This window comes from Pavona decussata, unplaced genomic scaffold (assembly GCF_977016875.1).
Source record: "Pavona decussata unplaced genomic scaffold, jaPavDecu1.1 SCAFFOLD_210, whole genome shotgun sequence".
In the NCBI taxonomy this organism is placed as follows: domain Eukaryota; kingdom Metazoa; phylum Cnidaria; class Anthozoa; order Scleractinia; family Agariciidae; genus Pavona; species Pavona decussata.
In genome coordinates, this window is record NW_028145615.1 from 1,066,293 (window position 1) to 1,088,505 (window position 22,213).

The 22,213-nt window shown below is 38.3% G+C and overlaps 4 protein-coding genes across 4 annotated transcripts; 3 read left to right on the plus strand and 1 right to left on the minus strand.

Moving 5' to 3' along the window:
• Nucleotides 1-1,085: 1,085 nt before the first annotated feature.
• LOC146460628 (histamine H2 receptor-like) lies at nt 1,086-3,322 on the minus strand. Its single transcript, XM_085087997.1, has one exon. The coding sequence runs from the start codon at nt 2,637-2,639 to the stop codon at nt 1,689-1,691; it is 951 nt and encodes a 316-aa protein (XP_084944123.1). The 5' UTR covers nt 2,640-3,322; the 3' UTR covers nt 1,086-1,688.
• A 3,889-nt stretch (nt 3,323-7,211) lies between these two features.
• On the plus strand, nt 7,212-10,923 carry LOC146460629 (histamine H2 receptor-like). Its single transcript, XM_085087998.1, has one exon. It carries the CDS (start codon nt 8,389-8,391, stop codon nt 9,295-9,297), a length of 909 nt encoding a protein of 302 aa, XP_084944124.1. The 5' UTR covers nt 7,212-8,388; the 3' UTR covers nt 9,298-10,923.
• A 1,740-nt stretch (nt 10,924-12,663) lies between these two features.
• Nucleotides 12,664-14,209, plus strand: LOC146460630 (adenosine receptor A2b-like). Its single transcript, XM_085087999.1, has one exon. It carries the CDS (start codon nt 12,840-12,842, stop codon nt 13,731-13,733), a length of 894 nt encoding a protein of 297 aa, XP_084944125.1. The 5' UTR covers nt 12,664-12,839; the 3' UTR covers nt 13,734-14,209.
• Nucleotides 14,210-17,140: 2,931 nt separating this feature from the next.
• Nucleotides 17,141-20,480, plus strand: LOC146460631 (melanocortin receptor 4-like). Its single transcript, XM_085087973.1, has one exon. It carries the CDS (start codon nt 17,733-17,735, stop codon nt 18,660-18,662), a length of 930 nt encoding a protein of 309 aa, XP_084944099.1. The 5' UTR covers nt 17,141-17,732; the 3' UTR covers nt 18,663-20,480.
• Nucleotides 20,481-22,213: the final 1,733 nt, after the last annotated feature.

Sequence of the window (22,213 nt, forward strand, 5' to 3'; positions counted from 1 at the left end):
TACCCTCTTCATCAGCCGTCTAAAAGTCTAGAGTCCTTGACAAAACTATTAAAGCTGAGAGGCTCTTCGGATGAGTGAAGGATATCATGCAATCTATTAACGTGAATAGCAACCTCACGGGGTGCCGCGGGCAGAAATGCGATATAAGGCCCTGTTCGCACTAAAACGAAAATTTGAGTTTAGCGTTTACAAAAACAATGAAAATTTTGTAATCACCAATTTAATTGTTTTCGTAATCCTGTTCGCACATGAAGATGCGAATTTTTAGTGACAGAAGTCAATTATTAACTTGATCAATTTACCATCAAGATGTCGTGGCATGTTTGTCGGTGCGAAATTTGATGACCCAGTGACGGATGGATGTCAAGGAACAAAGGATTTTCTCGCCTGACAAAATTTTTACAGCCTCCAAAGCTAGTCAACGGACCGTTCGCACTAGAAATGGCTTCGCGTTGACAGGTTTTTTTGGCAAATCAAACAAAGTTTCGCGTAGTGCGAACAGGCCCTTTAAGTGTTTGAGCAACATTGTTATGGTGGCACTAAACATCTGGGTACACTATCTATATATCTACTTCAGTAACCACCAGCTTGAGGAATTCAGCAGATATAAATATCTTGATGTTTTCGTGTGGATAGCGCTCTTACATGAAATGACCATCTGATCTATGAATAGAAGGTCGATCCCAAGCTTTGCTTCAGTTGGACCGATTGTCCAGTTTGTTTCCTAGGGTCACACTGTTGGATTCAATGGTTTAAAACAGGAGAACATGTTCCCAAGTCATACGCAAAAAAATAAAGGACTCCTGACTTTAAAAAGTCGTAGGCACCTTAGTTTTCAACTTACCTTTGGAATTGTTTACAACTTCCAGTGTCCAGAGCAGCTGATGTCTTTTCTTCTAATAGCTCTAGTCTCCATAATAAAACTCTTAGAGATAAAACATTGATGACTTAACCTACCAAGAGCGGAGGCATTGTCTGTCCAAACAATTACAGCTAGAGACTATATGAACTATATGAAGGACGCTATATAACTTTACTACACACTGTTAAGTCTAGTATGAAATGGAACACCAATGTACCGCTTCGTGAGGTTTTTAATACCTTTATAATACAGTTTTAATTCTTTTGTTCCCTCTTGGGATCATGTGATAATAAAGTTTACAGTTTTACAGTTTATAGTTTTTATCGCTGTAAATAAGTGAACATTTTATTACATTTTAACACTTTGACATAGTCCAGCCTTAACGGCTGTACCGTGTCGACTGAAACATTTGTTGTTGTTGTTGTTGTTGTTGTTGTTGTTGTTGTTACAGTATGAATGAAGCTCTTATATCTTCCATATCTTATATTAATCTCTTTTATATTCTATAAACTGGAATATAATACATCAACTTATCTTTTGTTCCCTCTTGGGATCATGTGATAATAAAGTTTACAGTTTTACAGTTAATTCTTTTTATTGCTGTAAATAAGTGAACATTTTATTACATTTTAACACTTTAACATAGTTCAGCCTTAACGGCTGTACCTTGTCGGCTGACACATTTGTTCGTTTGTTGTTGTTGTTGCAGTATGAATGAAGCTCTTATATCTTCTACCGTTTATCTAATATTAATCTCTTTTATTTTCTATAAACAGGAATATAATACATAAACGTATCAATTGTTCCATTCAAATTTCGCAGAGTTTTATTCTTTTTCTAATGGCGCTATTCGCCGAGATTTAAACTGACATACTCGTGTACATCCGAGAATCTTTCGGAAAATTGCAGCGTATGTTTCGCTAAAGTTACGCATCCTTGATCCATAGATCAGAAAGTTCATGGCTGAGTTGGCCAGAGTCACCGTCCTGATCCAAAAGTGGGCCAATCCGTATCTGTTGACCAGTGGTTTCTGAGTGGAAACGAAGACGATGAAGAGTGGAAACCAACAGACAGTGAAAACTGCTATCACTATCGCCAGAGTGAAAGCAGTACGAGCTTCAGAGCGTGAGTTGGCGGCGTTAGAAGGATGAGCATTCATCTGGTCTCTTATCCGTTTTTGACGCACGAGTGAAATCACAATTAGCGTGTATGACACAAAAATGATTACGTAACAGAGGATGAAGATCGCTAGGTGAAGAAATCCTTTCACTGGAGCTGTTGCTGGCAGGAAAATGGCAATAAAAAAGAGTGCAATTGTTAATGACCAACTCGCTATCAGTATTGCTTTGATTCCCACATTCTGCATGACAGTTTTATGGCAAATAGGGAACACAACGGCGATAAAACGGTCAATGCTGATTGCAGACATATGCACGACTGAAGCCGCCGCGGAGAAGTTAGAGATGAACAAGTATACACGCTCCACGCTCCACACACAATCATTGTAAAAGGTTCTCCTGGCCAAAATGTTCAGAAACAGCGGTTCGCAGATCAGGGAGGCAATCAAATCAGCTACGGCTAAGCTCACCAGAAGGTAATTAGAGCATCGGCGAAGACGAGCATTTGTAGCTACAGCCATGCAAACCAGTAAGTTGCCGAGTGTTCCTAACAAACCCACCAAAGTATTGGTTGTGATCAGGACAGTGCCATGAGCTACAGGAAGGGAGCAGACATCTAAGGAGACATTAGAAGGATTACTGTTGTTTGAGTAATTCATGGTACAAGTCACCAAGTACAGCAAAATTGAGAGTGAAAATCAGTGGAGCTGTTTTTTTGCTGAAAACGGAGACACCTCAGCGCCAGCATAAAACTGATTGCGTTCTTCGGCGAAAAACTTTTATAACATAGGCGCGGTGAACAGTTAATTAGCGTGATACCATTTGTTTCAAAATCAGCTGGAGGCAGTGTGCTTTTAAATTGAAAGCATTTAAATTGTCTATTTAGCACAGCGGTCCGGAAAAATAGATTTGTAACCCTCAGAGCCTTTAAGTGGGTTTTACAGCATTATATTGCATAGTCAGCCGGCACTTAATTAAATACGTCTTCTGTGCTAAAAAGGAGAACTTGCGTCATTGATCTGTGAGTGGTTTGATTCGGTAGTTTCATATCTGTATTTCTAGTTTATACGTTAGCAGCTTAACAGAGGTCTGAGATAAGCTTATTTTTAAAACCTAGAGACCCAAAATATATTTTGGATATTAGGGGCCTGAAAGCAGCAATCGCGACGGAAGCGCAACTTCAAAGTAGGTACAGACAACCTCTATTGGAAAATATAGGTTCTCTGAGATGCTATTTCCTACTTAAATGCTTTTTACTAACAATAAAAAGATATTAATATACATCAAGGTACAAAGATGAAAATTCCCGTTCGTTTGATCGGTAATAAATTAAAAGAATATCTGTCCGAAACTTCCAGGACCCAAAGGGAGCTGCGGTCAACTTTTGCTTGTCCCCAAATCCGAGTATGGAGTCTGCCTTTGTCGGGGTTCGCTTCTGTTAGCTTACATATAAAACAACTGAAGAACATATTAGTAAATGAAATCTCTTGTGATGTGCACATTACAATACCGCCCCTTTTTATCAAATCCAACTTAGTTTGATTAGTTCTATTCAATTCGATTAGGCTTAAATTTGGTAATGGCACTGACAGTAATGTGCACGTGAATCAAAGAAAGCCGACTATCGATCGCGATTTAAATTTCCAACTCTTGATCAGTAAGTGAACCTTCTTCTCTTATGGATCTTGGTCCCTTACGGAAGTTTGATTTGTGAATATACCTGAACTAAATTCAGGAACGTTTCTGAATAAAAAAGAAGAAAATTAGTCCACTTATTATGTTCTCTTAGCCGGTTTGGTTATTAAACTCACTTCACAGTTCGTTTCGTTCAATTACGTAAGAGGCCGAATCAGTTAATCTTTCAATTAGTCCATTCCATTTGATTATTGTTTCCCTTGACATCGTTCGATTAGGTACACAAGGAATCTCAGGGAGAGTGACTGTGCGACAGGCATAAGAACACCCTTCCCTGCATATGTTAATGCATTAGTTATCAATTTGACAATCCATGAGATAAGTAAGACGTCTCGGCCATGGGTCATGCAGACCATGTTTGCAAATGGAAATTCCTTCCTCACAAAAAATAATGCCCTCATTCTTTATACATGATAAGCCTTCTAAAATTAAATGTTCTCTTTATTTGTGTCCTCTAGACGTAAAGAATGTTCCATTATTGTTCTTATCCTGGATTCAGGCTACATTATCGGGTTTCTTTCGAAAATTAGGCTTTTTTTTTTCGTATGGATCAACATCCTGTTTAGCAAAGAAACTGGGTGTCACTGCAGGTTGCCCTTCCGTTTTGTTTCCTGTGAAAATATGATTATGCCGACATTTTCCCTAATTTGAAGGTCAATTATTGATATTTGACGTTCTGTGTTTCAACTTTCTTTCACAAAAAAGTGGACCCGCTTCCTGAAGGTTTCTTTTATAACCATATTTGGTCAAAACGGAATACATACGTTAATTACTTTTTTTAAAATTTCCTCACAATTGACTCTTTGACTGAAGGGAAGACCCGAACCAAGAAATACAAACATACTTCGACACTGACAATTCAGTTAAAGGTATCACGCAAATTTGCTGTCATTTCAAAACCCAAAAATGTTTGTTTGTCAGCAGAAACAAATAAATAATTGTCAAGTTTGTTATGAATTATCACCCCAGTGCAATAAGACTGTCGATTAGTGCCTCTGGCCAGAGACAGAGTAGGCCGGTATCGATTGAAACTTGAAAAATGTTAGGCTAAGTTCTCGCATTTTTGTTTCCAAAATGCGCTAGAACAGATCACGGGTTGTTCCTTTCTAGAATTGAGTTTATTTCTTTCCTCTCGTCATTCTAGAATTATTTGGCAGCTGATTGAAGGTCTTATTTCCTCATTTTTAACAAAAGATACCAAAATCTCCATGATACTTCCCCTTTAAGAGATCGGTGACTTCATCTCATCTTTCTCTAAGTTTTGGTTGACTGAGATATAAACTACCAGAAAAATGACGTGGAGGTCGTTGAAACTAGTGTCGCCTAACTCATGGTACAATACCGAGATCAGTGTATTGAGTGTAAATTTGTGGCCCATTGGCAATACATGTACAGTGATTAGCTAAAGGTGTCTCTAGGCGGAAGAAAAAATCTTTAGATATTCTCACTTTAGTAGTTTGCAAGCCCTTTTTCAGTTTCGCAATGTAAAGAAAGCCGCGAAAATAGAGATTATTTTCGAAAAGAAAATAATAATCCGATTGATGTAACAACGCTTTGCGCTCTTATTTTCTTTGAAATCATGAAAATAAAAGCCCCCCAAAACACAGGCAGCTAAATGCTTTAAAACATTGGAGTCACCATCATGGCTTGGCTTCGCGAGCGAAGATCTAGAGTAGAGTTTAAAATATTAAAGCTTCCCGTAGTAAGTAAGTGTCAACAAAAATGATGCCGGATTTTACCAATATAAATATGAAAAGTTTACATGGGTGTTAACCCACCCAAATCCTTGCCAGTAGGAGGCAGTCAGTTTTTAACTGACATGGCAGTTTTATAAGCAAATCGATGAATGATTACGGAGGCAAATTTGTTAAGGATTTTAGCCAGAATTTGGTTAAAAAAAACTACATGATGTAGACTGCAGTTGGATGAAGAGTATACCAAATACGTCAAAATTTTGGCATACCACGTTTACAAAGAAGCACTGCTCAAATGACAAAGAACGAACCATGACAAACTCCAGTGCCTCACACAACTTATGTTTTGTCACGAATGCGATTTGTACATCGTTGGAGAAGAGATGCGGCCTTACCGCTCTCAAAGAAGGCATCAGTAAATCGGAGTACAAAACATGTGCACTGTGTGGATGATGAAAGAACGATTGTTCTGGAGTTCCATCAGAAAGAAAGGAAATTGAATTCTCAATTGAAGAGAAGAAATACTATAAAACTGAAAGACGAGCCAGCTACGACTCCCTACGGGCTATCAAAGCTGATGCAGAACTAGAGTAATTGGACTTTTTAATATATGATCTGCATACAGACCACTGGACTGAATTATTGTGACAAAGCTTTTATTGGCACAAACCAAGAGAATGGGATTGGTCATTTTACAATACAATACTTTATTGACACTCTACATTGGGGGTTTTTCGGTGACAATTTTACAATACATAAATTAATATTAAAACAATATTTACAATACAGAGTACCAACCAAAAAGGGCCTGGCGACTGAGCCACAGCACTGGACACTAAGTAGTGCTGGGACACGGAGCGTGCGCAGTAGGACGCAAGTGTTTTATAAGAAAATCTCACTTGCAATAAAGAAACGAAGGCAGCGTCGCACTAATGACAATATTGAGCAAAGAACGTTGTAAACTTTCTAAGGACCAGTGGCAGCTATTTCTGTCAGTCAATTCGGTGAAATTTTGGCAGAACGGGTAATATTTAAAAACAACCTTGCTTAACGCTGGACAACGCGCTTGTCCGTGCGATGTCAGTGCTACACCCCAACGTCACAGATGACCGTCCAGATACCCATTCCGTCGTAATTTATGACTTTACTGTTCCTCCGAAACTATAACTTTGGTTGAAGAACGTGTTTTTGAAAGAAAAGAAATAATCGCAACATATGGCAACAAGCACAATCAAATTATACGCTTCCACAATCGATTAATTACCTAGTTTAAAGCAGTGCCGAGTATCGCTTCTTAATCAATCTTGCGCCATCAGCTTTTCACAAATATTGGGTCTTTTTACTGACATGGTAATCAAAAGATATTTAATCCATTTCTTATACACGGTACAACCCATACTGGACCATCATAGAGGCCAATATTGTTATTATCAAAAACTTCTTATACACTGAAACGCTGTTAGTAATTGGACATTTTCCAAGACCGACGGGCAATTTATAGAACGCTGGATCTGAAAACAAGACGTTCACTTGGATGTTATCAATCAATCAATCAATCAATCAATCAATCAATCAATCAATCAATCATTTTATTTCAATAATTTAAAGTTTAACAAATTTGAAAAATGTACAACCCGCATATAGCAAAGCTAATCGAGGTGGTTTGTATAACTTAAACTGAATTAAGCAAAACAGGTTATAAGTAAAACTAAGTAAATAAATAGAATAAATAGGTATATACACATGCGTTCACAGATAGTTAGTATTTACATGAAAAGGACGTTATAGTAGTAATAATAATAATAATAATAATAATAATAATAATAATAATAATAGCTAGAGATAGGTTAATAATAATTTGTAATTTTTAACAGTAACGTAGAGACAACAACATAATCATCCTCATTGTCAAGTACAGCAAGTAAAAATTGGTGAATTTTATTTTTGAAAGTTTTTTTCCTAAGTTTACGTAGATCATGCTTCAGGGAATTCCACAACTTAGCTCCGAAAATGGAAAACGAATTAAGTTGAATACTCAGTCTTGATTTATTGACAGATAGATTGCCAGCATCAGAAAATCTAGTGTTATATGTATGAACGTCAGATGAACAGGTAAAAAGATCACAGATATTCTGAGGCGCAGAGTTGGTAGATATGTCGTGCATAAGAGAACATACTGTTTCAAGGTAAAGCATATTGAGTGGTAAGACATTAGCAGAGATAAACAAAGGAATAGCATGGAATCTATTACCAGCAAAGAACATTAGCTGAAGAGCTCGTTTTTGCAAGATAAAGACCTTCCTCAAATAGACCTGTGCAGATTGGCCCCAGGCAGCAATTCCGTAGTACGTATATGGGAAAATCAGAGAACGGTAAATTTGGATTAAGGAACAGAGTGCCCTAATCGTGCAATAATTCCAACAACCCTGCTAATTTTAGAGGCAATGTGGTCGATATGATATTTCCAGGTTAAGTTTTTATCGATGAGCACACCCAGGAACTTTGCATAATCTTTGCATTTAAGAAAAATATCACTATTTGAGGCTTTATTGTGTATTCTTATATTAATCATTCTGATAGCTAAACTTTTTTTGTGATGGCCTAAAAATGACAAAATGTTATTTAAAAAGTTGTAAAAACTTAGGAAGAAACTACAAATCTCTAAAAAAATAAAGGAAACTTTAAGTGAGAAGATTAAGAATAAATAAAATTTTCTTTTTTTTTTTACGCATGTACAAACGGATATTACGCGTTAATGTTGTTGCCGGAGTATAAGTGTTTCAGAATTAAAGTATCTTTGGCCTTCTTTTCCTATATACAAGTGTGTCACGAATTCAACTTAAATATGTCATAGCGAGCAGACAAACACTTGTGAAAGATTGACCTAGTTTTGACATTAAACGAAACCAATATTTCATGCTTGCTTATGCAAGCAACTGAAAACAGATTTTCTTCGTTTGGTATTCCCGCCTCTCAAGTCCAAAGCGCCAGTCCGAAAGCTAATGTTAACCATTGAATTATGAATTGCTCGTTGGAAAACACAAGAAATTCGTCCTCCGAAGATGACTGTTACCTTTCGATAGCTCACGGTATTTCTCTGATCACAACCAATGCTATAATTTGTGTTGTGGGAACACTCGGCAACTTAATGGTTTGCATGGCTGTCGCTACAAATCCTCGTCTTCGCCGAAGCTCGAACTACCTCATGTTCAGCTTAGCCATCGCTGATTTGATCGTCACCATGATCTGCGAGCCTCTCCTACTCAAAATCTTCAGCAAGAGAACCTTCTTCTATGACTGCACAACAAGAAGTCTGGAACTTCCGTACAAAATTTTAACCAACATTTCGTGTTCTGCCTCAGTTGTGCACTTGGCCGCAATCAGTGTGGACCGTTTCCTCGCTGTCTGTTTTCCTTTACGCCATGAAACCATCATGAATAAGTGTGGATTATATACAATGCTGGTAGTGTCTTGGGGATTCCCGATTTCGGTTCCTATTTTGAATGTCGTTCTTCCAACGTCCCTTCTCAAAGCATTCTTGGCGGCCGGATCGTTCGCTTTAAGCTACATTATCATTATTTTGTCTTATTTGCTGATCATTGCATTTTTGTTCTACCTAAAGAAGAAAAAGAAGACGTTGAGAGCTCGACCACGATCTGGTGATATGAATTTCCGTGTGGAAGTGCGTGTTGCATGCACGCTCGCCATAGTCATAGGTGTATTCACCGTATGTTGGGTGCCAGTGATGACCGCCTTGTTTGCCACCGGTAAACCACTCTTAAAGAGGAACGGACCTACCCACATGTGGCTCCGCACTCTCGCTCTGTCAAACTCTGCTATGAACTTTCTCATTTATACCGCAAGAATACCTGACTTTCGTGATGCTTACGCCAGGGTATGCAGAAAGGTGTCATCAGTGAAGTTTTGAATACTCAGTCACGCCATTGACAATATACATGAATGTGCTATTCACAGGTGCATCTCGAGTAGCGAAGCTTTTTACCACGGATCTTCTTAGCAAGAAAATTTACTCTCTTGGATCTACTCAGTCTCAGATCTGACGCAACATTACTGTCTGATGAAAGAGTAATAACAAGGAATATTTCGACAAAACGTTAGCTTTGCTATTATCCTTTCCTAGAAAAATATCGTTTTAGAGCTATTCTAAAAGAGTGAAAAAGTTACTAGGTTACTGTTTTGTTCTTTTTGCAGAAAGAACACTTAAATTTATTCCTATTTTTAATGGTTAGAAAAACAAAACGTTTGCTGAGATTTGTACAGACTGTATTTTAATAGAAACTTTGAGACTCGTGCCTTTTGCTTAGTTATTGAGAGAAAAGGGAGAAAAGTTGGTAGGCCGCACGCATCTTTATATTATTTATCGCGTTACAATCTTCAATCCATTTCTGTTGGCTTTACATGGGCTGCAGAACTGTTCCCATTTCATCGAGTTTATCATGTACGAGCCTGCTTGGTTTCTAAGATTTTACTTTGTAGAGAAGTTTCACATCTAGAATTTTTTTTCCAAATTATATGCTGAATTGAAACAGGAGCTTAACCTTAAGTAACGCTGAGTTTATTCTGAAATTCAAGTAACGTCGGGAAATTGTTATCGTCAACCCCTAAATATTTCACCTTTCCAATATTAATAGTGGCATTCTTATGAGTGAGTTGTGCCAAAGGTTTGGCTCTAGAAACTGATCTTTGTCTTTGTTATGTTATATGTTATAAATCTGCTCAATTCCTTCAAAATCTTTGCTCTATCTTCCATGTTAAAGGACTCCTTGTAAAAGGTAAGCTAAGGCCAAAATTGTTGGTTTCAGATACAGGAAACTCAGTACTTATGAACTAATGACATGAGCTGACGTGAACAACAAATGCTATGATTGGTCAATAGTTGCCAAGGTGATGGTACCAGAGCAACGGTGTTGGACCTTTAGAAACTGACAGGAATTGAGAAAGTGCCAAGTTCAAATTAAATGGCTACATTTTCCATATTTTTGAAGCGCTGGAAAAGTCTACAGATACAAACCTCCAATTATAGAAACCAGAAAAATTCAGGGAAACTGAAAAAAAAACTGTCAGAACTTAAGAAGATAAAAAATGGCGTGAAAGTCGTTTTTCGCAAATGAAACTACCACCTTACGTCATGGTTGATACTGCTGAATTACAAGATCATTGTATGGAGTGCTAATTTGTAGCGCATTAGCACTACAGTGATAAGCTATGTCTCTATAAAGACAACACCCGGCCTTAGATATTCTCACTTAAACTCGCGAAAACAGAAGCTTTACTTTATGCAAAGAAATCCGCTTTTTCCGCTCTTATTTTTTCTGAAATCGTGTTAGCCGTGAAATTAAGAACGCGTAAAAATTAGTTTTATTAAGGTGGCTAACTGCCTTTAAACAAAGCAACAGATCACTGAAATAAAATATAACTCCCTTCGTTTCTTTGTTGTAAACAGATTGTTAGCAGAGAAATTACACGGTGTAAAATAAGTGTCAATTTATGTCAAATGCTGCAAATAAAATATGTAAAGTAAGAGGAAAGTTTACATTGGCTAAAGTAAATTGTTTACTATACTACCTTACAAATTACCAACCCAAACTTATTCAACCAGTAACATTAAACACAGAGAAAGAAACAGTCTCATTATGAACTGGCTTGGCAACTGCAATTTTTGCTGCCAACCCGTGATGTATATGGACAAACGGAGTCAGATTACGCGAGCAAATTTCGTTTGTTTTGAACAGAATGTTGCAAAACAATGAGGCAATTCAATTGGATGAAGAGAACTGAAGATGTCAAATCTTTCGCTCGCTGAGCTAACAAAGAAACATTGCCCAATTGCCGAAAAGCGAACCACCGCAAACTCCAATACTCCACACAGAGAGCACAAAGAGAAAACTGTATTTTGTCGTAAATGCGGTTTGGACATCGTTGGAGAACGAATGCAGCTTTTGACGCTCCCAAAGAAAACATCAGCGGATCCAGATTCTAAACATGCGGACTGCGTGAGCAATGAAAGAACGATTGTTTTGGAGTTTTACAAGAAAGAAAGGGAAAATGAACTCTCAATTGATGAAGAGACGCACTCTCCAAGTACAATGGGAAAAAAACTGAAGGAGCCAGTAATGGCCCCCTTCCGGCTACCAAAACAGACTCAGAACTGGAGTGATAGTACGTATGATCGGCGTATGTCACAAAACCAAATCACTTATACTATGGAGTCACTTTCATTGAAAGAAAACAAGAACGGGGCTTGCGACTGATCCTTTGAAAGGGACGCAGGGAGATATATAACGTTTGTAGAAGCACACGGACGTTCGCTAAGGGAATTCTTACTGAAAGTCATTGTAAAAAAGAAACGAGGGCCACTTCGCGCTAGGAACAAGTTTGTCTTTTTTATGTGGCCTTAACAAACTTAAGTGACGAACTTTGTAAGGAAGAGTGCGACATGTTCTAGTATACACATGCCCATGGCTCCTTGGTGTACTTGACACTACGCAATTAACGCCGCGTCAGTAATCGCACAACATATTAGTGTCATAGCACAGACTCTAATGAGAAAACAATCTCTTCCCGTTCGGCTATTATGCTGTTCCTTGAAAATAACTAATTGGAGTCGCATATAGTGTCGTGCCTTTTGATAAAAAGATATCACAACATCTAGCAATGAATATAAAAACGATAGGTCTTAGCCTAGAAAAGAGGTAAAACGAAGTTGTTGTTGTTGCTTTTTTTTTTTTTTGGATAATCAGATGCCCTTGGCTGTTCTCGCACATTGTATAGCTAAGCGGCAGGATAACAATATTTCAATCAATATATCAGTTATATGCGGTATACGCCATATTGGATCATAGAAGGCTTTCAAGACCGACGCAATTTATAGAACGCTGATTCTTAAAATATTTCGGCTGTCACTGTAAGGATAATGCACACTTCGTTTTCGGGAACAATACGTTTTGAAAACTTTAGACGAGACTGTGAAACCCCAGAACAAAACGACACAGAAAAATGTTGTTGACTGGATGGACAATAATTAAATTTCCTTTTCATTTACAAATTAATTTTTTTCCACGGAATAGAATTAGCGCGAAATTTGTTCTTGTTGACATGAGTTGTATTTATGGAGTGGTCGTTTGTTAATTTTTCAATTTTGCGTTCAGACTGATTCAATTAATGTTGTCGCCAGAACACAAGTGTTTCAGAATACCCTTTAAGGATCCCTTACCTATATTTTTTTCTGTACACAATTGCGTCATGAATTGTCTGTGTACGTGCCCTAAGTGAACATAAAAACACTTATGAAAGAAGATAAAAGGAGAAACGAACCGAATCTCTCAATTTGATTGAGTTCGTTGAGTGCCTACAAAAGCAATACAGATCGCAGTGTCTCTTTTAGCTCAGTGATACTACCTTTCAATTATACTTCAGAGCCCCGATCAAAATCCAAATTTAAATTAAAACATGAATAACTCCGCATTGGAAAACACAAGAAATCTGTCATCAGAAGAAGATTGTTTTCTTCCGGTAGCCCATGGCATTGCCCTTATCACATCCAATGCCATGGTTTGTGCATTTGGAACACTCGGCAACTTAATGGTCTGCATGGCCGTCGTTACACATCCTCGTCTTCGCCGAAGTTCGAATTACCTATTGTTCAGCTTAGCCATTGCTGATGTGATCGTCACAATGATTTGCGAACCTCTCCTTCTGGAAATCCTGAGCAAGAGAACCTTCTTCCATGACTGTGAAACAAGAAGCCTGGAACTCCTGTACCAAATTTTAGCCAATTTTTCTTGTTTAGCATCAGTGGCGCACTTGGCCACAATCAGTGTGGACCGTTTCCTCGCTGTCTGTTTTCCTCTACTCCACAACACAATCCTGAATAAGTGTGGAACACGCACAATGCTGATTGTGTCTTGGGCATTTCCGATTGCAGGTCCCATTTTGAATGTCGTCCTTCCAATGTCCTTTCCCAAACGATTCTTGGCCACCGGATTGTTCGCCCTAAGTTATGTCATCATTATTTTCTCCTATTTACTTATCGTCGCATTTGTGATCCACCAAAGGAGGAAAAGAAAAACTTTAGGAGCTCGAAAGCGGTCTGCCCGCGTTGAAGTACGCGTTGCTTGCACTCTGGCGATAGTGATTGGTGTCTTCACTGTCTGTTGGGTGTCGCTAATAACCGGCTTGTTTGCAACTGGTAAACCACTCTTCAAACGTCATGGGCTTGTGCACATGTGGCTTCGTACTTTATCCCTGTCAAACTCCGCCATGAACTTTCTCATTTATACCGCGAGAATTCCTGACTTCCGTGATGCTTACGCCAGGATATGCCGAAAGATGTGTCACCAATGAATTCAGTCTTGTGAACTTTACTGTTTAATTTTCACTCTATTAACAATATGCACGTACTCTTCTTTGATGCCTCTCCAAAAGGGAGCATTAATGTAAAGAAGAACAATTATCATAGAAAATGTATCAACAAGGTTACCAGATAAGAGAATTTACCCCGAGAGTGAATATATGAAATATTCACTCTCATTTGTTGATCAAATGCTCAATGGGTTATTACGAACTCACAAAATGACCAGCTTCCAGTGGACGTGATAGCTCAGCTGACAGAGCAATGGACTTGTATCGCAGAGGTGATCTGAGTTTTTAATTCCGTTCAAGATTGAAAATTTTTTCAGGCTCTCTTTTCGGAACTGCTCAAGAAGGATGAACTTTAGAGCGGTACAGAAAGAGGTTCGTGGTGTCGCTAGTGTCGAACCACTGTCACATCGCTGGGAGAACCTAACCAAGAAAGAGTTTGAATGTAACTATAGCATTCAGCTGTATCATTAGTTTTTTCACTCTAGCGTGATATCATCGTACCTTATTTTGAAAATATTTTATCATTAAAATGGATCAAAAGACCAGAGATATTTGGGGACGCAAATATTATTTTACATTATATTATTTTTAAAATGAAAACATTTGCTTCATGTTCACTGGCCTAGAAAAGACAAAACCTCAGAGCTGGCATTTCAACTGCACATTAAACAATTTAAAATGCACATGGAAACGTACCAAGCCCTTTCCTTGATTGAAATCTGTTTACTTTCACTTGGTCATAAATGTGCAAAAATGAAGTTTTAGAATAGCGTTGAACATTCCTTTTCCTAGAAACTTCGCCGGAATTTAGTAAAAAAAAAAAAAAAAAAAAAAAACCGGTATACTCAACACAGCGTCAAGCTTTACTTTTGATGTTAAAAGTTGAATTTCTAATAATTCTCCTGCTTGTTTTAAACAGGGCCAAAAAGCATCAAGCGCAAGTAATTTGACTTGTCACCCGGTGTTTTTGTCATTTTTCGATGATGTTGTTATTATTTTTAGTTTTGATTTTTGTTGTTGAATTTGTTGCTATTGTTTCTGTTGCTGTTGCTGTTGCGATGTTGGTTTTGTAGTTTAGTAAGTGCCCTGGAAACCGAGATGGTGTACAGAGCATGTCTGTACAACCAATAGAGGGAGGTAATGCTGCGCATGGGCAACATATCTCCTGAAGCAAAACATAACATATACAGACACTTATTTGTAGGTATTGTAGTGGTCTCTTGTAGCAATCTTTAGCAACATAACTTCTCCAATAACTGTGCAGCAAACCTGGAACTCACATACACAATTCTGTCTAGATTTTCGTGTTCTGTATCTATCGCACACATCCGGCAGTAATTAGTTTGGATCGCCTCTTCGCCGTTGTGTTTCCTCTTCGACACAAGATCGTCATGAAGAACTTCGGATTAAAGACAATGTTGATATTGTCTTGGGAATTCCAACGGTGGTTTCTATTTTGAGCAATGTTCTACCAGCGTCGTTTTCCAGAACTATCCTGATGACGGTGGCTTTCCTATTTAAAGGAAAGAAGAAAAGAAACAAGTTAAGTGCTCGACCACCACCTGTAGGGAGTGTAGGAACAAATTCCCGGGAAGTGCGCTGGCTATTGTGACAGACATTTACACTGCTTGTTGGTTTCCATTGGTGATTGCCTTTTATTTCAGTGCTAAACCGCTGTTCAAGCCTAACGGAGCGACGCACATGTGGCTCCGGACTTTGGCTCTGTCAAATTCGCCATGAACTTTCTCATTTACTCGAGAATTTCACAACGGATACGTTGAGATATTCCGAAAATGTATGGGTCGCCTTGTATGAATTACATATCCTAAAGAAGCCGTCGTGTCAGGAACGTTTAAACTCACGTCAACATTGTTTTAGGATTCAACCGCATTATTCTAAGAGGTAAATAAATGAAGCCTGCCAACAAAAGATAGAAGCATGGTATGAAAAAAGTTTATTATAAGCACTATGCATTACTCTTTTTTAAAAAAATTAATACCAAATTATCCCTCCACCCCATTGAATGGCAGTAGGATTGGTACGTAATAGTTTCATGATTGTCAGACTGTGATTCCGGCAAAGTTAGTTACAAGCTTGTTGGTCCACTGGTTCTACATTGCATCGTTGGAAAAGTGGAATAAAGATGAACCAAACTGCAAAGGTGAGGCTGAGGCAGCAATACTTTGGACAGGCATAATGTCACAACACAGAAAACTGAAGTGATCTGATGCAGCTTCGCTGATTGAACTGTGTAGGAGGTAACAAATCGATGCCTGACAGCTGGGGCTACATTGGGTTGAGTAAAGGAGGAACTGTCTACCAACAATAAATGGAATCAGTATTTCTTGAACTATCTTTAAGATTCAATGACCTAATACTGTCCAGATCCGCTGCTTGCTGATTACGTTGGAAAAGACACTTCACTTTGCACCTCTCGTCCTCTCCCCAGCAGGTCCTAAAAAGGTTTTCCTGATAACGGTGACACTAAAGCATGTTTGTTTGTATGAGCATTTCATGCTCGTTATCATCCACATACTGATAGTTCTCGATCCGGTACATAACACGGATTTTGAGGCTCCAGCCTGAGCTACTCATAAGGCTTGTTTATGGACTAACACAGGTTACCTCTCGTATTTGAGAAGTAAATGACAAATAGATATTAATTTTATTACAGTGTCATATCCCATATCTCCCAACATTTGGCTCGGAGGCGAGTGCCATCAGCACTGCGCTATTCCTGCTACCTGAAGTTACAAATTCAGTTTGAAAATCTGTCAATTTTTTTCAGTAATTGCATACAGGCTTGCGATGAGTGCCCTAAACAATTCTCATACACACGCAAATGGACGCGATATTGAAATATGTTGCAAAATATCGTGCAGTTTCCTTTATTACTGCGTTGCTATAGCAACCTTCTATTTATGTTAGTGTTAACTTCCGTCGATTGGCGTTTGGTGAAGAGTTAGGGCATTTCGTACTGCATGTATGTCTTGACGTGTGGATCAGTTTAGCTCGCTCAGAGGGGACTCAAATCACTGCAAATACGAGTACGTTGGCTGTCCTTTGCGCTGAGCCTCGGTAACTTTTACAAACGAAAACACGCGAAAGGATAAATCGATACCTTACTCAAATTTTCTTTGGCTCTTCCTTTTTTTTCAGTTAGCAGGCACTTAACTCTTTAAATATATTGGGTTACTTCACCGTGAAGTCTACACCCTTGATAGAGTATCACAGCATAGTAATTAAAATTGTATCGCTAAGCAATGCAATAATAATAACATACAGTAGCATATAATTAATATGCACGATTCAGTTCAATACTGGGTTAACTAGATCATCTATCTAGTTAGAATCGAACCTCACTTTAAGAACACTCTCTTTAATCCTAAGCAAAGCACGTTTTCTAGCCTCACTTGTCTGTAGTAACGGGTTTTACGGATTAGGAACAAAGCAGCTTTGCACAAGCTGATGAAATGTAATTGGACAGTTTTGGAGAGTAAGTAATTATAGAATACAGGTCGTAAAAATAAACGGTGTTGTTAACAGGAGGTCACGCAAAGTTTTAAGGTCAATGATTTTATTACTTAACGATTTTAAAACTAAAATCAACTGATAAATCATGAGATAAAAAACGGTTGGACATTTTTAATGTTTTATATTTTTTTCTTGGTTTAATTACCAAAAATTTCAGCGCATTACTAACTGATTAATTTAATACGAGATCAATTGATGTTGCGGCTTTGTATCTCAGTATATTATGTTCTTTCGCTTGCCTACACTTTTGTACGTACAAGTGCCCCATCAATTTTATTTCATCTTAAGTGGGCGGAAAAAGAAAAACACTTCTAAAAGACGTTCACTGTATAAAGGCGAGGTGATTAACCCAAGCACGGCAACACAACTGAATCACTGTTGTTCAGTAGTTGCCGTCTTCATATCATAGGCAGAGCTGACCGGCTAAAATCGAATTTCGATTTTGTCATGAATTACTCATTTGAAAACACAAGTGAGCCAACGTCTAAGCACTCCACGCAAAGTTGTTCTCTTCCTTTGGCTCATGGCATCGCCCTGATCTCAACGAATGCTGCAGTCACCGTGCTAGGAACACTTGGTAACTTACTAGTGTGCGTGGCAATTGCTACAAATCGTCGTCTTCGCCGAAGCTCAAACTACCTTCTGTTAAGCTTAGCCATCGCTGACTTGATTGTTACCGCGGCGTGTGAGCCTCTCGTTGTAGCAATCCTCGGCAAGATCACTTTCTTCAACGAATGCGCAAAAAACCTGGAGAATCCGTATAAAATATTGTCGAGACTGTCTTGTACTGCCTCAGTTGTACACATGGCCGCCATCAGTGTGGATCGTTTTCTGGCAGTTGTGTTCCCCCTCCGTCATGAAACCATCATGGACAAATACGGCTTAAAGGTTATGCTGATAGTGTCTTGGGGATTCCCGATTTTAGTCCCTATCATGAGTGCTGTCCTTCCATCGTCCTTTCCCAAGGCATTTCTGGCGGCGGGAACTTTTGGCCTTAGTTACTTCATTGTTATTGCGTTCTATCTACTGATCGTGGTGTATCTTTACAAAGTTAAAAAGAAAAGAAACAAACTAAGAGCTCGACCATTGTCCGTGGATATGAATTCCCGCGTAGAAATACGCGTGGCTTGCACGCTGGCCATAGTCATCGGCGTTTTCACTGCTTGTTGGTTTCCGTTGATGATCGGTTTGTTTGCTACAGGCAAATCGCTGTTGAAGCCAAATGGGCCCGCGCACATGTGGATCAGGACTTTAGCTCTGTCAAACTCCGCCATGAATTTTCTGATCTACACAGCTAGGATCCGCGACTTCCGTGAGGCGTACGCTGGGGTGTGCCGAAAGATGTGCTGCCTTGCAGGAATGAAATATCGCCCCTAGCTGCGGAATCATGCTTGGAAGGAACGTATAAAGCTCATTTAATTTACAGCTGAATTTAAGGAGACAAACAGGTTTTATCTTTGATTTGAGGTTTTAAGCTGCAGAAAATGTGGCAATGGGCTTTGTAATGTGGGGCTTAAAAAATATTTCAGAATTTTTCGTGTTTAGGATATATGTAAAAAAATATAAGATTATTGATGAAATTTTGGATGTAACGTGAGAAAAATTAAGATTTTGGGGCAATTGAAAATTATTTGACTCATGAAAGACGGAACTGGCGGATACAAGATTTTTATACCTGTCTTCTAGATCTTTCATTCCGACATTTTAATCAAACCCCAACCACACTGTTAAATCTGTCTCTGGTTCCATTACGAAGATATATCCAAAAGTTCTAACATTTTCTTCGTACGTGTTAGAGCCGCGTTTTGAGGATTACACTAGCTGACAAACTTAGTAAATCAAGGTTTACTAAATGGATGTGAATATATATATTAAGATCATATCTGCAGACGAACTGTGGATTAACTTGACAATTTATGAGTGGTGGAGGATTTAAGAAAGACAGAAAAATTCATGTATTTTTCTCTCCTTTTGTCATCAAAAACTATAAATATATATAAAATGTTCCGTTAGAAACTGTGAATCCAAGTGACTGAAACTCAACTGTAATTGTTACTGTTTTTGTTTTTGTTTTTTCTCACGCTGATTTTAAAGAACTGTTTTGATATTACAAATGCTGTAAATAGTTTCATGCCAATATATGGTCTTACAAGAGTGTTATCTCCTTAATTCGTATGCAGCTATATCGTGTTAAACCTTTTCTGTCTAGTATTGGCCTCTTATAATTCATTCAATTATATTGTTACGATGTATATTTAGGCGTTTAATTATTTTTTAGTTTATTTTAATATGTAGAAGCGTGAAACCAGTGGGACATATCTTGACTTAGTTCCGTTTTTCATTTGTTTTCATTCTTAGTTTGCCCGATAAACAGTCCTGTCCACCGGTTTCCTCTAACCTCCCAACTAATACCATGATCAGATCAGCGCTAATTCTAACCATCTGTTACCCCATTCACTGAGTATTTCATAGCTTCCAAATCTGCCCGCTCCACCTTTCGAACTGTTCCCCTAGCCAATATAGCTTGCACGCGAGTCAGACTCAGCAGAGTTCGCGATACAGCCTAGCTTGTTCAGTTCTGAAGTAGCTGCCTGTGTTGAAACTCAAAAAAGGGAACAACATTGTTTGGCAGTGAGATGCATTTCAGTTGGGGCTAGCCGATGGGCCCATAAACATTCTTCATAATCAGAAACTTTGATCATTGTAACCAAGTTTTGCTGTGGTATGAGCCAGAGAGAAAGCTCTCAGTAGAAGATCCCGGTTGTGTAATCTGGGCTTACTCTGGCATAGCAAACATGCTGCGAGCTAATATTCCAAGGAAAGTCTTAGGCAGGAAAAAAATGAAATATGAAATGTAAAGGATTCGTACAGACCGGGGTTCATTGGGGCTGAACAGAAAAGAATTCATGACTAAAATCGATTAAACTTGAAATACGATAAATGTTTTCCGCATTCAGGTGCGTGTCTTCAAAATTACATTTGTTATCTCCTTTTGGGCAAATTTAATAAAGAGCCAGATTTAGTCAAAATTGTTCTTTTGTGTTCTCTAGATTAACGGATGTTAATGTCATGACAGCAAACATATACTGTTCTAAAGGAAAACCACGTACAGCTACTGCACTTAATCATTATCTCTGGAAGCTTTAAGTGCATTCTTAGCCTTCTCAATCGGTAGAACACGCACGTTCGCGGAAGCTGAACAAAATAGCATAATTTATTTGGTGTTGAAAACTGAACAATGTAAAACAAACAGTACTGCAACAAAGAACTGAGCTTTCATTTGAAAGGTTACAAGTTAGGATAGTTCTAGCATTTTTTCATCTTGCGTTGCATAATAAGCAACACCACAGAGAAGGTACTGAGAAACTGAAATGGTCACATTTTGAATTTTTGAAAGTTAGAACCACCTTGTAGAGCATAATAAACAGCACCGAAGGAAAGTACTGCTCAGTAGCGTTAATTTGAAGGTCGAAACTTAGAACCACCTTGTACAGCATAATAAACTGCACCATATCAAAGTACTGTTAAGTATTGCTCAGTAGTTTTCATTTGAATGGTTACACTTTAGGGTTTCAATCACAGACTCAATAGTTAGCACCACCTTGAGCGGCATAACAAACAGCAGGGAAGTACTGTCCAGTAACTTTGGATGGTTATGCTACCTTGTACAAAATAATAGACGGCAGTGCGAAAAGAAAGAACCACTCAATGAGCTTTTATGTGAATAGTAGCGCTTGAAGGTTTATACACAGATTACAAAGTTTCACATGGACCTATATGCTGAACGCCGGAAGGAAAAGGCTCGAAAACTGAACAGGGACGACGTCATGATTTGATTCAGTTATAAAGTAATACTTGACAAGTAACAGGAAAGGAACCTAGCCTAGATGCCTCAGACTGATGACGTGCCGGCCAAACAAACAGTGTGGTTACCGAGTGACCCAAACGTCCCTAGAGTTTCTGAAACCGACACTATTAAAAACGTCAGTTTTAAAATCGAATAAGGTCAAACAGGACAAGTGGTAAATTGTCGATCTCGATCTCTTTGAGATTTAATTAGCTTTTTTTGCCAGGTAAAGAAAATGTATCTCAACCAACAAAATAAAAAAATAACAAGTGGAGGCCATTCTACCAACCCTATATTTTTTCCGGCGCAGAACGACAGCAACAGTTCAGTTCAAGTTAGGAGGTTCCAAAAAGTCTGAGATGAAATTTGCAAATATAGGCCTTCTCAGCCCAGTAAGCTGTACCGCCAATCCGAACACGTACCTGCTACAGAAGTAGGTGCAATACAGTTTTGTACCGCTATCACTAATGTGAGAAAAGAAAAACTTGGAAAAGAGGAAAAACACTGGCAATTTACTCTTTCAGACTGAAGATCATGCAAAGCTATGACTAAAAGAAAACTCGTTACATTTTGAATCGATTTTACAATGGCTTGTTTCTTTTTCCTTTCAGATTATTGTTCAGTGTTTTTATTGTATTAGTTTCAACCGGTGTTTCCTTCTTTACTAAAGTGAGGAAAATATCAAAATTAATTCTGCAATATCGGGGAAACAGACAGCGCCAACATGAAATCACTGTTCAAGAGCTTTCAATTGATTATCACGTTTTTAATTTTATGGAGAGATAGTTTATTTCATTTCATTTATTGATAGTTAGAACCACTCTGTACTGCATACTAAAAAACAGTACCACAGGAAAGTACTGCTCAGTGACTCTCATTCAAAAGTTCACGCTTAAAACAGTCACTTAAGGATTTCATCCACACTGTCATAAGTAAAGTTAGAAGCACCTTGCACAGAATAATGCAAAGCACCATAGGAAAGTAATGTTCAGTAGCTTTTATTAGAAAGGATAAGGATTTAAGATTTCATCCACAGAATCAAAAATTAGAACCACCTTATATGGCATAGCAGACATAGTGC